This window comes from Barbus barbus (assembly GCF_936440315.1).
Source record: "Barbus barbus genome assembly, chromosome: 36".
In the NCBI taxonomy this organism is placed as follows: Eukaryota; Metazoa; Chordata; class Actinopteri; order Cypriniformes; family Cyprinidae; genus Barbus; species Barbus barbus.
In genome coordinates this window covers 21,027,811-21,043,210 of record NC_136714.1, presented here as the reverse complement: position 1 = coordinate 21,043,210, position 15,400 = coordinate 21,027,811, and the positions used below count along the sequence as shown (strand labels likewise).

Here is a 15,400-nt window from a genome sequence, read left to right as displayed (position 1 = left end):
GAGAAATCAATACCATATACATGCTCTACAACCTCCTCAAACATCCACAAATAAACACAGAATCATACAGAGACACTGACACACTGCCATGTATGAAAGTGATCTAATTTCTGGTTTTAGATTTAGGCATTTGATCAGGTCTAGATGCTTTTCTCAGGTCTAAGGGGAAATTATGGTCCATCGCATTACAGACATTACAATGATTAAAAACATTACACTGACAATAAAACTTTTAAACATCTCTATTTTAAATGCTGTTCTTTTGAATGTTCTATTAATCAAAGAATCCTGAAAGAAAAAATGTATTACAGTTTCCACAAAAATATTAAGCAGCACAACTATTTTCAACATTGACAATAATAAAAAATGTTTCTTAAGCACCAAATAAGCATATTAGAATGATTTATTTTCTTATGTTTTAAAATACATTCAAAATTTAAATTTGTTTTTACTGTATTTTTTTCAAATAAATGCAGCCTTGGTGAGTATACAAGACTTCTTTCAAAAACATTAAACTTTTGAAATGTGTAGTTAAATTCTTATATTACATTATCACAGCCGAATGGCCAATCGCTACATTCTTATTCTCTGTACAAAAACATTTGTATAATGATCACTAAACTGTATAACTGAACATTGTTGACAAGAGCTTTCCATCATAGCTGTGCTTCTCGTCTCTCGTATTACTCCGCAACCATTTTGCAGTTATATCAAGAACAGCTATGTATCAAATTGTCAATTTGGTCAGTAACAATGATAGGTCCAAACAGTTCCCTGTGCCAGTTCTGTCCTTGGCTTTGGCTTGAGCTTGTACCCCAGACCACCAGGAGCTTGATAATCATCATTGTTTTTTATTTATTTTTTTTATAAAATGCCACCTTGCATTTTTCCCCTGGCATGACAGCAGATCACCCAGCTCACCTCATCAGCTGACCTCCATTAAAGAGAAGGTCCAGAGAACTGGCACAAGACACACCTGAGCTGCTTTAGGATCCCATTAGTGTGCTGTGCACACACTCACAGGTTCATATTCTCCAAAAACAGGCCGTGAAAGACCAGCAGTGTCTGGAATAATCCCATGAACAGACTCCTTAATTTACAGTTCTCCAAGTGCGAGCAGCCCGGGGGTTAGGAAAGAAGCTGATATTCAGAATTAAAAAATTTAAATTCAGCTATTGTATAATCTGCTCTTAACACAGTAAATTAAACTAAGCCTGGAAGCTTCACCTCAGTCCTAATTAAATTACTGTGTCTGAACTGTACAGTACATTTTTAATTTATTAAACAAGAACATTAAGTCGCAGCACCAAGGCATGGCTTGGGCTGTATTTAAGAACAAATTAACAAATCAGCATACTATTTGTCTTAGGTGAAATATTACAATAGAAGGTGCTAGAATTTTAGATACTTCTAGAAATGTATAATAGGCAAAAGTTTACTTAAAATATGTACGGATATTTTTGTGTTTTCATACTTCTTCCCTGCTGGATGTTGGAGACCAACAAAACTGTCAGTAAATGACATGGCAAGAGCTGGTTAATCTAGTTGGTAGCCTTGGATGTATTTTTTTTTTACACTGCACCATTAAAGGAATAGTTTACTCAAAAATGAAAATTTGCTGAAAATGTATTCATCTGTAGGTCATCCAAGATATCGAAGAGTTTGTTTCTTCATCGGAAAAGGTTTGGAGAAATTTAGAATTACGTCGTTTGCTCACTGAAGAATCCTCTGCAGTGAATGGGTGCCGTCAGAATGAGAGATCAAACAGCTAATAAAACCATCACAATAATCCACAAGTAATCCACACCACTCCAGTCCATCAATTAACATCTTGTATGTAATAAACATTTCCATCATAAAGACATTTTTAACTTCAAACCGTTACTTCTGGCCAGAAAAATTTGTTGTCTATCCAAAATAGTTATCTCATTTGAATCAGGAGAGAAATCAAGTACTTTCTACAAGCAAAAACAGTTCTAAACAAACATGTTGGTGGATTTTAATGTGGGAGACTAACAGGTATGGACTTTTTCACTGGAAAAAGCATTATTACGGATTATAGACTCTATTTTGGCCAGAAGTTAAGTTCAAAGATAAAATGCCATAATGATGCATTTGTTTCTTACAAATATACAACTTTCAGTACACAAGATGTTAATTGATGGACTGGAATGGTGTGGATTTATTGTGTATTATTGTGATGTTTTTTTATCAGTTGTTTGGACTCTCATTCTGACGGCACCCATTCACTGCAGAAGATCCACTGGTGAACAAGTGATGTAATGCTAAAATTCTTTAAATCTGTTCTGATGAAAGAAAACTACTTATCAACATCTTGGATCGCCTGAGGGTAAGCAATGCAGTCTGACAAATCAGATTTAGCAAAGCAAAAATGATCTTGCAACATTTTTCAGCCTTTTGGCTGATATATATTCAAAAACACTGATTCATCCAGGAACGAAACCAGTTATAGCTTTCCCATCTATGCACATGACTCCTTTATCTCTCTCACTTTCCTTGTTTCTTCACATTCCCATCACCGCGTCACTCACCCCGTGACACTGCTGCTGGCCGAGCTGTCCGTAATCTGCGAGCTTGCGATCCACTTTGTCTCGCCCACTACGGTGCGGGCATGTGGCAGTCGCCCGACATCCTTCACCGTCATCATCAGGTGGTGTGAAGACTTCAGCACTCGTACGGCCTCATCGTGTGGGATGCTGAGGAAACTCCGGCCATTAACCTCCAGGATCTGATCGCCGACCTGTGGAGATGATGGAGCAGAGACAGGAGAAGGTGGGTGGGTTGGTGCTGGCAGAGCAGGGCAGGAGGTAAAGGGGGGTTGTGATGAGGCCGGAGACGGGGCAGTCTGGACATCCAGAGGACGAACATGGTAGAGAGGTGTTGCCAGGTTAAATTTTTGGAACAGCAGAGAAGATAAACAGAAAGTCAAAATTATGATGACTTATTGAGATGAACACACCAATAGACAAACGCATTTAAAATATTCATGCCCACCTTATAAATAGAATTTAAAAAGAGCACATGTAAACTACACTATGAAGAACTTGCACAAAATATGCCTCCTCCAAAATAATAGCTGATTCTGAAATGCACATTTAGCCTAAATGTCCAAATGTTTTTCCAAATTCCATTTTTTTTGATAACTAAAACTGTTAAAATCATTTTCATTGACTGAAATGAAGCTAAAATAGTATTTGATCGAATATTATTTTATATTAAATATAATTTTGAAAGAATATTATTAAAACATTAGATGACAAAATAACAAAACAACTAAATTACAGAAATTTACATGAAAATGAAAACTGTTAAAAATATTAATAAATAATATAATAGCATATAAATAATACTAAAATATTGTTTTTGTTCCCCAAGGACCCCAAACATCATGATCCTTGCAAGGGCCCCTTCCTAAAATATAGAGTAGCTAAATATTTTCATGTCAAATAAATAAATAAACAAACAAACAAATGAATAAATAATATGAAAAAGAAAATATTTGGCTTCAGCAAAAACATCTGATTTATAAAGGACAGAACGATTACAAAATATCAGCAAAAAAAACCTCATGATATCTCATGGTATACTGTACCAGCCTCTAGAGAGCAAAATGAAAAATGAAATGGTAACAATGTAAAAAAAAAGTTTAACATTGCATTAAATATTTACTCAATATCTCATTTAACCTGCAAACTGTATAAAAACATTTTTTTTTTTGAACATTTTGCCTCATTTCAGTCCAACCACATGCCACTGAAAAAGATTCAATTTAGATGGCAAGGCATGTAGTCCTGCTTTTACTGTAAATGTAATACGTCTTAAATCAATCACTTCCTTTCTCAGTATTGGATGAGAAACTGAAGAGATGCCAAAAAAGAGACATGCCGCAGCTTTATTGCTACAAACATGGTACATTTCTTCTGGATGGTTCTGACAGTCTCCTCATCTCATCCATTCATCCTCCCACTCGTTGATCTGCTCTTTTTCTTTTCCCCATGCTCCTTCTGCTTGTCACTCATTTATCTCACTCATTGTTTCTTCTTTTGTCAGTCTGCCTCAGAGTAAAATATTTCTATTTCGAAGCCCTTACTCTGGGATTAACTCGTCACAACAGCAAACTGGCTCCATTTCTCTTTATCTTGCTCTCGTTCTGTTTTCATCAATATCTCTCAGTTTCATCCCAGCTCTCTTTATGGATCAATACCGGCCTGCCCCTCTGCCCGCCCAAAGATGCTTGAGGGTAATTAAAGAGGCTTTGCAGTAATCATGATATTAATAAATTACGGTGTTAAACAATTTGGATGCAATACAGCTTTGTTTTCCCAAAGAACACAAGAGAGGTATTTGAAATCGATGTGGCAGATACGATCTCCCTAGTGAAACAGCCGATCATTAGCTCAGGTTTATCTCCCGGCATTTCTTTTCAGTGTATCACCCCAGAGTGTTCAAACTCTGTGAGATACCAGATACGGTTATTACAGGAAACACATCAAACCACTGAGGAATGTGAGAGAACTCTTGAAAGGAATAGATCACCAAAAAATGTAAGTCTTTCTAAACTTCTATGACTTCAAATCAGTCAAAAAGAGGAATTCTCAAAAATGTCCAAGCTGCTTTTTGTTTTTTTTTAAAGTGCTATAAATGGCTATAAAACTTTTTTCTGTAAAAGTCAATACGAGAAATTCTCAAAAATGTCATCGCTGCTTTAAAAAAACAAACAAACAAAACAAAAACAAAACACTGTGCTATAAATGGCCATAAAATGGCAAAAAATAGCATCATAAAAATAGCCCACATGAATTTAATATTTAAACTTGACTTTAGAAGACCTGAAATATAGTGCACAAGTACTATAGACCATTGTTGCTAACTAAACCTAAACTTAAAACTATTAAAAACTGTTGCCAGTAATTGAAATAAAGCTGAAATGAAGTTAAATATAAATATCAGAAAAAAAAGAAAAAGAAAACTTAGAAATGCTGGCTGGCCAACTAACTCAAATAAAAAGTTGAAGTTGAAATACTAAAACGACTAAAGCCCTATAAATCTCAAATAAAAATAAAATAAAGCTATTAAAATACTAAATACCTAATAAAAAAAGAAATGCATAAAAATATATAGCTATATATGTTTTTAAAAACTAATAAAACTAAAAAAAGCAACCTAAACCTCAAACAAAAATTTAAATGAAAAATAACAACTAAAGTTATTGCATGATCAGGAACTGTAATCTAGATGTAATCCAAGTTGTTTGATTTAGATTTAGCATCTAAAAAGCAAAGTTTGGCAAAAAAAAGAAAACGGATATGCACTTTATTTAAAGGGTTACTCCACCCCAAAATGAAAATTTTGTCATCAATCACTTACCCTCATGTCGTTCCAAACCCGTAAAAGCTTCGTTCGTCTTCGGAACACAATTTAAAATATTTTGGATAAAAACAGGGAGGTTTGTGACTGTCCCATTGACTGCCAAGTAAATAACACTGTCAAGGTCCAGAAAAGTATGAAAGACATCTCCAAAATAGTCCATCTGCTTTTACAGGTTTGGAACGACATGGGGGAAAGAGATTGATGACAATTTTCATTTTGTGGTGGAGTAACCCTTTAAATGCAAATCAAAAAGACCTAGAAATATGAAATCTGAATTGTAAGAGAAAGGAATATATAAATGTTTGTGTGTATGTAAAGCCATCTGCCATCATTTAATCTCCTATGAACTCCTCCACATCATCTGTCCTGACCTCTCATGATTTGGAATCATGTGGGGAGTATAATCATGACAGGATGATGATGAATAATTCTGATGTTAACATTGCAGTTCAGCCCCCCTCTCTCTCTCTCTCTCTCTCTCCTTTTCTTTCACATCACTCCATAATTTTTTCCCTTTAACTGCACTTAGCACTGCCTGTCAGTGAAGGAACGACAGGATTCTGTGGCTGCAAACCAACCGGCAGTCATTCGTTTTCTTAATGCAAATGAGCAGCACTGTGATGCCGCGACTACCAATGGGAGTGCAGACAGCCGACTAAAAAGTTGAGCGGTCGACAAGAAACCAACAGCGAAGACTGGGAGGTCTCCAGAGATTTCAATTCTGTCAGTGCAAAGGCCCTTGAGAGTGAATGAGGAACATGCTTGGCATTTGGAAAGAACGCCTGCCCCGACCACGGCATCCCTCTTTCCTGATGGAGGAGGAAGAAAATGATGGAAGAGAAGACGGATGAGAAATCGTCTTGGCTGCTTCTTTTTCCCAAATGGCTCCAATATCCGGACAGAAATCAGAAACAGTGGCTAATGCACACAGCAATCATGCATTTGTTACAACTCCAGGTCTGTGAGAGGAACATCTGCTGTACCGTTACGTCAAATGTCAGAGCATAGTGCATCACTCATTCTTCATTTAGCAAAGTAGTTTAGAGGTTGCAGCTGTAAGCCAAATACAAGACTATAAATTTCTATCTTTAGACACTCACTTTGTCACCTGCAAGGTTGCTGCTGTGCATTTAAGTTTGTTATTTTAATACTAGCTTCAAAAGAACTTTAAATTGCTTTAGATAGACGTGGAGAAAGCTATCTGATAGCATTCCCATTCATCTCAATGGCAGTTGTTTTGTTTCTCGTGTTTCATGGGAACCCTGAAACATTTTTTGAGCCATTTACTTGAATCATAAACCCCATTCACATCAATCTAGAAATGCAGAGGAAAGAATCCATAAAACAAGTATATTAGCTACGACACCGAATTCAGCAGGAAGGTAAAAATATAACTGTAAAAAGCTGTTATAAAATAGTTAACTGCTATAAAATACTGCATATACTGTTAAAATAGTATATGCTGTTATGAGCATTCCAACAAACTCGGTCAAAATATATATATATATATATTACTAACATGTACCCTTTGAAGAGATTTTTCTATAGTTTTTTCAACCACAGTTGAAATTTAGTTTCTTTTATTATTAGTTTTCTTTTATTATTTCGCATTAGGTTATAAAAACATTTGTTTTATATATAATTTCTTTTGTCTTATCTTCTTGTAGCATCCAGTGATAAGTATGTTCACTTGGATAAGAGATTTTACCTTTTTGTCTTCCAATCCGTCTTGTCATCATTCTTTTATACTGGTTTCAATCATTGTTTCGGTCCTTCTTACTCTCCAGCTTTCTTTCTGCCATTCTCTAATGAACGGTCATGCTCTGAATACAGACAAAGTGGTGCTTACCCCATCCCTTCATTCATTCATCATTGTACTTAATGGCTTTTAAGACTTATGGCTACACCAAGAGTACTTAAAGTTTGAGTAATAGTAACTCACAGTGACAGGAGCAGCCATACAGATAGACCCACCCAGAGTCCAGACACTTCTTCCGTGAAACTACCACATTTGTCAATCACACAGAGGCGTGACCATTTGAAAAGGGATTACAAATGTGCAAAAGTAGTCACGTTCACAGTCTAAAAGTCTTTTATTAGGCCGGAGGGATTTTTCTTATGATGAACAGCCTCCTCTTCTGAAAAACTGCCTATGGGTATCAGTCTGTGCATATGGCTATGTGCTTTCTGGTTAAGGTAGAAAGAGATCAAAAGAGCTTGCAACTGAAAATGTCCCCAAATACCACAGTGAAAGTGTATGACTCCCCTGAGCAAAAGTTTCCGCAGCAAATTACTTTCTTCTCAGCTCCTCAAGGACCAAAGTGAATTGGCTTTATGTGACGCAGGGTGGACAGCTGAATAGAGAGGGAAGCGGCGCTCAATATGACTGATAACAATCATGACAGCTTCAAACAGGATGAGCTATAGAATATTATTAAGGTGAAAAGCACGTTGGGCAAAGGTGAAGGGACATCTGACTGCAGATCACAGACATTCAAGCAATTCTGTGTGTCATTAGCAAGTACAAGAAAGCACTACTTTATAAGAGTCTCTGTGATTATTTTCAAAAAATCTGGTAGGGCAATCTTATATGATTTTCACTTAAAGATCAGCTTCCAGCATTTTTAGCATTTAGACCTACCTTTAACAAAATGTTCCGATCTTGGCAGGTTTCAATTTACATCTTGTAAAAACATCTTGTCAATTTACATGACAGTTAAAAAAAGAAAAGAAAAAATTATTTATCTAATAGATTCTAATAGACTGCTTTTGATAAAAAATTTAATAAAATAAAATAAAACTTACTGTTTAATAATGCAGCTTATCAGGAAGGGAATGTTGGATTTATTCTTAAAAAAAATAATAAAAAAATAAATAAATATAAAATAATCTCAAATAAAATTAAATTAAATTTAGTCAGAGAATGATGTATTTCTTCTTTTGAAAATAAACTAAAATAAACTAACAAAATAAAAAAAATAATAGGCGAAAAGAGAAATAGGCAGAGAATGAAAGAGTTTAACAGGTCCAATTTATTGAATGAAAAAGACTTCAAAGTAACTGTGTGTGAACCTTAGGCCTCAGGTTGACAATATCAGTTAATGGAGCAGCCGAGTTTCACTAAAAACTCAGTTAATTGAACGAAGCCCTAAAAAGCCTTTATACTTTTGTGGGTTTTAGTAATTTGACCGTTACAAACTACAACACTGCTCCAAGTAAGTCTCTTACCATCCTGCAGCCAAGAAGTGCCTTAATTGTATTGCTCATTATCCATTTAGTACAGTTATAGAAGAGCAGCCCAAATTGAGACTGCACTAAAGCAAGCACAGACAGAAAAACACAAGCATACAAATAAAAGAATAACACTGCAGAAAAGCACTTCTAAGATAGGAGGAAGACAAAAACAGAAACAGAGGCTGAGGCTTGAGTGAATGCACACTGATTAATTCCAGCTCTTCAGGGGTCAGTAGGGGTTTTGTGCTCTGTAACACTGAAGCTGAGAGACTGCTCAATGCGCAAGCACCTTATTCCATCCAATTAAAACTCTACGAGCCGCATCTGCCTCGAAGACCTCTAACATTTTACACCTCCGTTCAACCTCCTAAACCCCAGGGTTGGAGATAAAGATAAAGGCAGGAAGTGAGATAAGACAACAGATATTGTTTGCAAACAAGTTCTGGTGTTGCCTGTGGAAGAAAGTGCTACTGCGGTCATAATCATTTCAGAGATAGGACTAAATTCATCCATCACGACTGTCCTGAGTGTGATAAGCACATTTCTCTATGGCAGCGTGGAATAAAGAAAGACATTCCGAAGAAAGTTGGAGCCCAAACAACATTGGACCCCACTGACTTATATTGTTCAGTATTGACAAAAATCACTTTTCAAAGACTTTTTCTTTTTTACAAAGTCTTATTTTGCGTTCCACAGAAAAAAGAAATGAATGCAGGTTTGGACATTTTTCAGTAGCTCTTTTCAAAATGTAACAAGCTACTTCTTTCAATAAGAATGTGCATCTCAAAATATATGGGTGTTGTTAATGTCAGACTGTATTGTAAAACACAGTTTTACAGTCAAGTGAGCTGAAGCAATAATCAAACATACTCTCCAAGACTATTCTCATACATAAGGGTGTATGATTCACTTCAGTGAATCAGTTTATTTGGACATATAAATGATTAATTTTATGTCTTTATATTGCAAAATATTATGTTAAATGCTGCTGTGCATTACTATGTTTTGTAAAATATAGGGTGTGTCTACTTTAAAGGGATAGTTCACCCAAAAATAAAAAATTGTCATCATTTACTCATCCTCCACTTGTTCCAAACCTGTAAGAGTTTCTTTCTTCTGTTGAATGCAAAAGAATGGATAGAGAGTCAGACTTGTAACCCAAAGGTCGTGGGTTCGAGTCTCAGGTCCGGCAGGGATTGTAGGTGGGGGAGTGAATAACCAACACTCTCTCCACCCTCAATACCACGACTGAGGTGAGACCCTTGAGCAAGGCACACTTGGATGCGTTAAATGCAGAGCACAAATTCCAAGTATGGGTCACCATACTTGGCCACACACCACTTCCATTTCCCTTTCCCCCTTTAACGATGTCCTTACTATGGCCTTGAACGTGTCAGTTGCATTGCTGACTATGCAGGGTCAGAAAGCTCTCGAATTTCATCAAAAATATCTAAATTTCTGTTCTGAAGATGAACGAAAATCTTACAGGTTTGTAATGACATGTGAGTAATTAATGACAGAATTTTAATTTTTGGGTGAACTATCCCTTTAAACCCTGCATAACAAAGCATTTTAACATACAAGTCTGTCTCTGCTATCAAACGCTACATACTGGCAGTCACTTTGTGATTTCTGATTTGAAAGTCTCCAAGTTATAAATTCTGGCTTTCTCAATTGAATGAAACACAGCATTAATATTTATGAAGTCTGGTAATTCCAAGATGGATCACTTCTGCTTTGAACAAAATGGGATTTGTTGCCAATACCAATTTATGCCTTTTTTCACACAGGTTAGAATATATGGGGCTGCCTATATTGAAGGCAACCTCTCTACAGACCCCTTGGCCTTACATCCATCTCACGGGACCTGTTAGGAAATAGATGTTTCATCCAGTTGGGTTCATTGATCCGTGCATTTGTGTTTTTCTGCTTGTGTGTGTCTACATTGGGGTGTGGGGTCAGGGGTTCATCTGCTGCTAACACTATAATAACACAATCACTCTGAGTGCCGGGCTATTTGGATGAAAGCTATTTTTCGCTCTGGAGTGCTAGCTCACACTCATCGAGGCTTACCTGCTCATTTTACAAAGACAGTTCATAGCAACCATGACAGTCAAGCTACAAAAAGGACAAAAATATACCATTAAAGTAAAATACATTGCACACACATTGCTATAATATTTCACGTTGATATATTAGCTGTCTAGAAATACTTTCAAAGAAAGAAATAAAGAAAGATTTTTTTTTGGTGAACTATACCTTTAAAGTACTGTTCAAAAGTTTGGGGACAGTTAATGTTTTTGAAACAGTTTAATGTTTTTGAAAGAAGTCTCAAAAAGTAAAACCGTGAATTAATATTACAAATTAAAGTAACTGTTTACTATTTTAATATATGTTAAAATGCAATTTATTCCTAAACTGAATTTACGTCGTTATACCTGTCTTCAGTGTCACATGATATTTCAGAAATCATTCTAATATGATGATATGGTACTCAATTTTTGTTTTTCAAAAAAAATGTATTTGTTGAAAACAGTTTTGTAGCTAGTTTTGATAAATTTTAAAGCTATTATTTGATAAATAGAAAGCTCAAAAGGACAGCATTTATTTTAGAATTAATTAAAAAAATTATTTTAGACTTAATTCAAAAATTTCAAAAGTATTTTTTTTTTAATTATACAGTAAATGTATTTTCTGTTACAATTGACCAAAATGTATCAGATAAATAAAAGTATTACATTTCTTTCAAAATAAAATACTGACCCCAAACTTCTAAATGTTAATGTAGAGTATATGTTATATTTCATACAGCATATGTGCCATGATAAACGCGTGTGAATCTGCTTCCATGTTTGTGGATTCCCACAGCAGCAGTGAGGCATTGTAAACACAGCCTCCTGCCAAACCGCTGCCCAGAAATCCATCTCACATCTCTCTTCTGAACAGACATATGGCCTAAAGATAAAACATCCAGCACTCTCTCCAACTCTCTCTCTCTCCATGAGTGTATCTGGATCGCCCTCCTTTTAAACTGCCATCTTCTCTCAATCCCATCATGAATCTAAAGGCTGGCCACAAAGCGAACTGCCAGCTCGAAAAGAGCTTAAAACTTTCCCAGTCACCACATAATAATGATATTCACCTCAAATTGTGGCAAAAAAACGAACAATGGAATAAACGCATAATGTCTGGGCATATTATTCAACAGAAGAATAGCTAGAGGAAAAAAAAAAAAAAAATCACAGGCACTTCACAGTGGACTCCAATATTTCTTTCTCCTTCTTTCATGCACAAACACACTTGAGGGAAGCACTAAAAGCAAAGTGGGCAGAGGTAAAACCAGCTGGACTCTTTGGACAGAATATGCAAACATGTTTTCTCAGTCAAAAAATCAGCAGATTTGTGGGATGCCGGTCAGACAGTGGGCAAAGAACAGTGCATCTTGGTAGAGACTCTGCATTGACTTCTTTTGTTTTTACACCGAGATAATGATTATTAGATATTCTAACCCCTAACCTCACCCAACCAACACAAAAACCTTTTTGCATTTTCATGAAGACATTATGAAGTCTGTTTACTAAGCTATTTTCCTCACAGACCACATTGGCTGCTGCTCACAGTATAGGCAAAACCTGATACAAAAGACTGAAAGCAACAAAGAAAACCTTAAATATTTGGAAAGAGAAAATCAAAATTAACATGTCAAAGAGCTGTGGAACAATTAATGCATAAAATGAGAGAGAAAGACAGACTAAGCAACAATACTCGCAACAATGGGACAGTTAGAGGTCAAGGTAAGACAAAAAAGCAATAAAAATAGATCAAATGAAAGGATGTGGGTAAAACAGGCATAAATTGTACCTTTAGTCCTCCACACTCTGCTGCAGAGCCTCTGTCCACACCTGTGACGTAGATACCTAAAGAGTATTCAGCCCCTCCACGAATCATGAGACCCAGAGAACGGCCGTCATCCAGAACCAAATTTACCTGCGAAGAGGAAGAGATTGTCTGATTAAGAGCTAAATCAAATAAACAACTTACACAATTGAAAATGCATTTAATATTATCTCTGTTTTTAAGAATATAAACTGTTCAACAGTCTGGTGTGTCTTTCATTTAGCAAGGAAGTGACACTAAAAATGTTTATGTTAAAAAAGATTTATATGCACAAGAGACCATGATCCGCACTCATAAAAAAAAAAAAAAAATTTTTTTTTAAACATTTATTTTACATTCATCATCAATGTCGAAACAAAGGTTTCGGCTCAAGGCCTTCTTCAGTGTGTAAAAAGGTTTCTATAAAAAAGTATAATGGATTCAACAAAAATATTAAGCAGCACAATGTTTTTTAACATTGAAAATAATAAATGTTTCTTTAGTACTAAATCAGCATATTAGAATGATTTCTTAAGGATCACGTGGCATTGAAGATTGTTAAAAATTCAGCTTTGTCATCACAGGAATAAATTACATTCTAAAACACAAAAGATAGAAATCAGTTATTTTAAAATTGTAACAATTTTATTACAGTTTTTACTGTATTTTGGATTAAGTAAATGCAGGCGAGCATAAGAGACTTGTGAACGTTTTAACAGTAGTGTATCTTGTTTCATCATTTAAAATAGTGTTTGTGCTCAATTTATTTCTCATAAATACACTTGGATTGACATTTTATCTAATGCATTTGCAATCAGACATTTTGAATAGTGGCTTAAGCATCCGAATACTTAACACAGGCTGCTCTACACACACAAGCACGCTGAAATGTAGCGCTGACATAACAGCGACAAGGAAATTAAAATACTTCCCAATCACAATGTGTTGTTCAACTCTCAAATATAGAGCAGCCATTACTGTGCCTTACAACTATAATTCTCGACTCTAACAACCTATGCGACAGTTCTGCTGAACCAGCAGAAGGACTAATGTGACTCCCACGACCTCTTCAATGTGCAGCACACAAAAGCAACAATAGTGCTGTGATTAGAATGGATCATAGAATCCCCGCAGAGTCAATCAGACGGGGTCACCAGAGCACTCTGGGAGATCAATGCGGCAGTGCGCCGTCTCGTCCAAATACCAGCACCCACCAAAAGCGTCTGTCGCCCACTAGCACGCTGCTTAAAGGTTAGTACTAGCCATCTCTGAAAGGTCAAGGTGGTGTAGGGCCATACTCCGTTTTGTGTGTGTCATTGTTCATAATGCCACACATTTATAAACGTCTCTCTCATGAACGGCTTCTTATATTTATTTTTTATTCTCCTTTAGAAGCGTGCTAGAGGCTAAATAGACTTCGGCTTTCAAATGAGCTTTCTACGCAACTTTTGTTTCGGTACCCAGGAATTTGTCAGAATTACCCTGCAAATTGCTTCACCACGTTGTGAGACTGAACAAGAGGGTAGTAAATCAGGGCGGACCGAGGGAGATTTCTGCTGCGCTGTGCAGTACTGATGAAGTCGGCGTGCTGCGCGAGTGCGCTGGCTTCCAACGGCCGCGGGGCCTGAGAAAGAGCGCGCTCTCTCCAATGGCCTTGGCAGATTTACACCTGACTGAACAGCTCATAAAACTCTCCCTATAATCACATTTAACAAATTCTGCCACACAGGTGAGAACAGAAGAAATTACGGAGGTGTGAGTAATAGTGCTAGGACAAATTTGAGGAGCCATAAAAATAGGTTAATATTAATTGTTTTCAACATTGATACTAATTAAAAATGTTTTCTGAGCACTCAAATCAATTAGAATGGCTCATGCGATACAGAAGACTGGAGTAATGGCTGCTGATAATTCAGTTTTGTCATCACAGGAATAAATTACATTTTAAAATATATTCAAATAGTAGATCATCAAAGATGTCATTTGAAGCTAAACGCAGACGTTCAAACGGACATACTATGTAAGAAAACTGCTATGATTACTCTAATTTTAAAGCATAAATTTGATTTAAACAATAGGGCTACATAATATTCACATATGCTGTTTACAGGGGACGCATTGTATTAGTCCTACAGTTACAGCAAGACCTATTACTATTAGTACTATTACTATTATTTAAACCTATTACTATTAATATTTTACATAACATTTATTTATTTTATCTCACAATTGTGACTTTTTTTCTCGCAAATGCAAGTTTATATCTCCTAGTTTGGACTTTATTACTCGATTTAACTCAACAATAGTGAGTGTGACAATTATGAGGGAAAAAAAGCCAGAAGTGTGGGATATCTCTCTCATATTCTGAGCTGAGGGGAAAAGAGAGAATTTTCTGCCACCAGATAGGCTCCACCCACAAAAACGTCATCACAACACCAAATTGGTCTATAGAAAACAGTTACTTTAAACTGTACAAATATTTCACAATATTATAGCTTTACTGCATTTTTAATCAAATAAATGCCGCCAAAGTGAACACAAGAGACTTGTGAATTAACACAGTAGTGTATCTTTTTTTATATAATTTAAAAGCAAGTATTTGTGCTCTATTTATTTTTAAAAGCAAGTATTTGTGCTCTATTTATAAGAAAATGTGGCTTAAGCATCCAAATACTTCACACAGGCTGCTTTCCACACACAAACACATGCAAGCCGCTGTGTAAGGGACAGTGCTATTTGGCAAGCAGACGGAAAAAGGTTCTCACATTTAAAAGGAGCCAAAATGGACAATGAACAGTGATTGATTGCTTAATTTGTCCGACTAACCGTGTGCGCTCACAGTTCCTTAGGCAAATAATGACGTGCAAACAAAACGATTTTTTTTCCTCACCCTTCACTG

At 36.0% G+C, this 15,400-nt stretch overlaps 1 protein-coding gene across 1 annotated transcript in view; it reads right to left on the bottom strand.

Moving 5' to 3' along the window:
• Positions 1–15,400, bottom strand: part of LOC306856080 (whirlin-like) — an 83,547-nt gene that overhangs the window by 26,727 nt on the left and 41,420 nt on the right. The window contains exons 4-5 of the mRNA XM_079395088.1: positions 12,487–12,612; positions 2,553–2,761 (exon numbers count right to left, since the gene is read on the bottom strand). Coding sequence (XP_079251214.1) covers positions 2,553–2,761; positions 12,487–12,612 — 335 coding nt within the window. The remainder of the gene's footprint in view (positions 1–2,552; positions 2,762–12,486; positions 12,613–15,400) is intronic.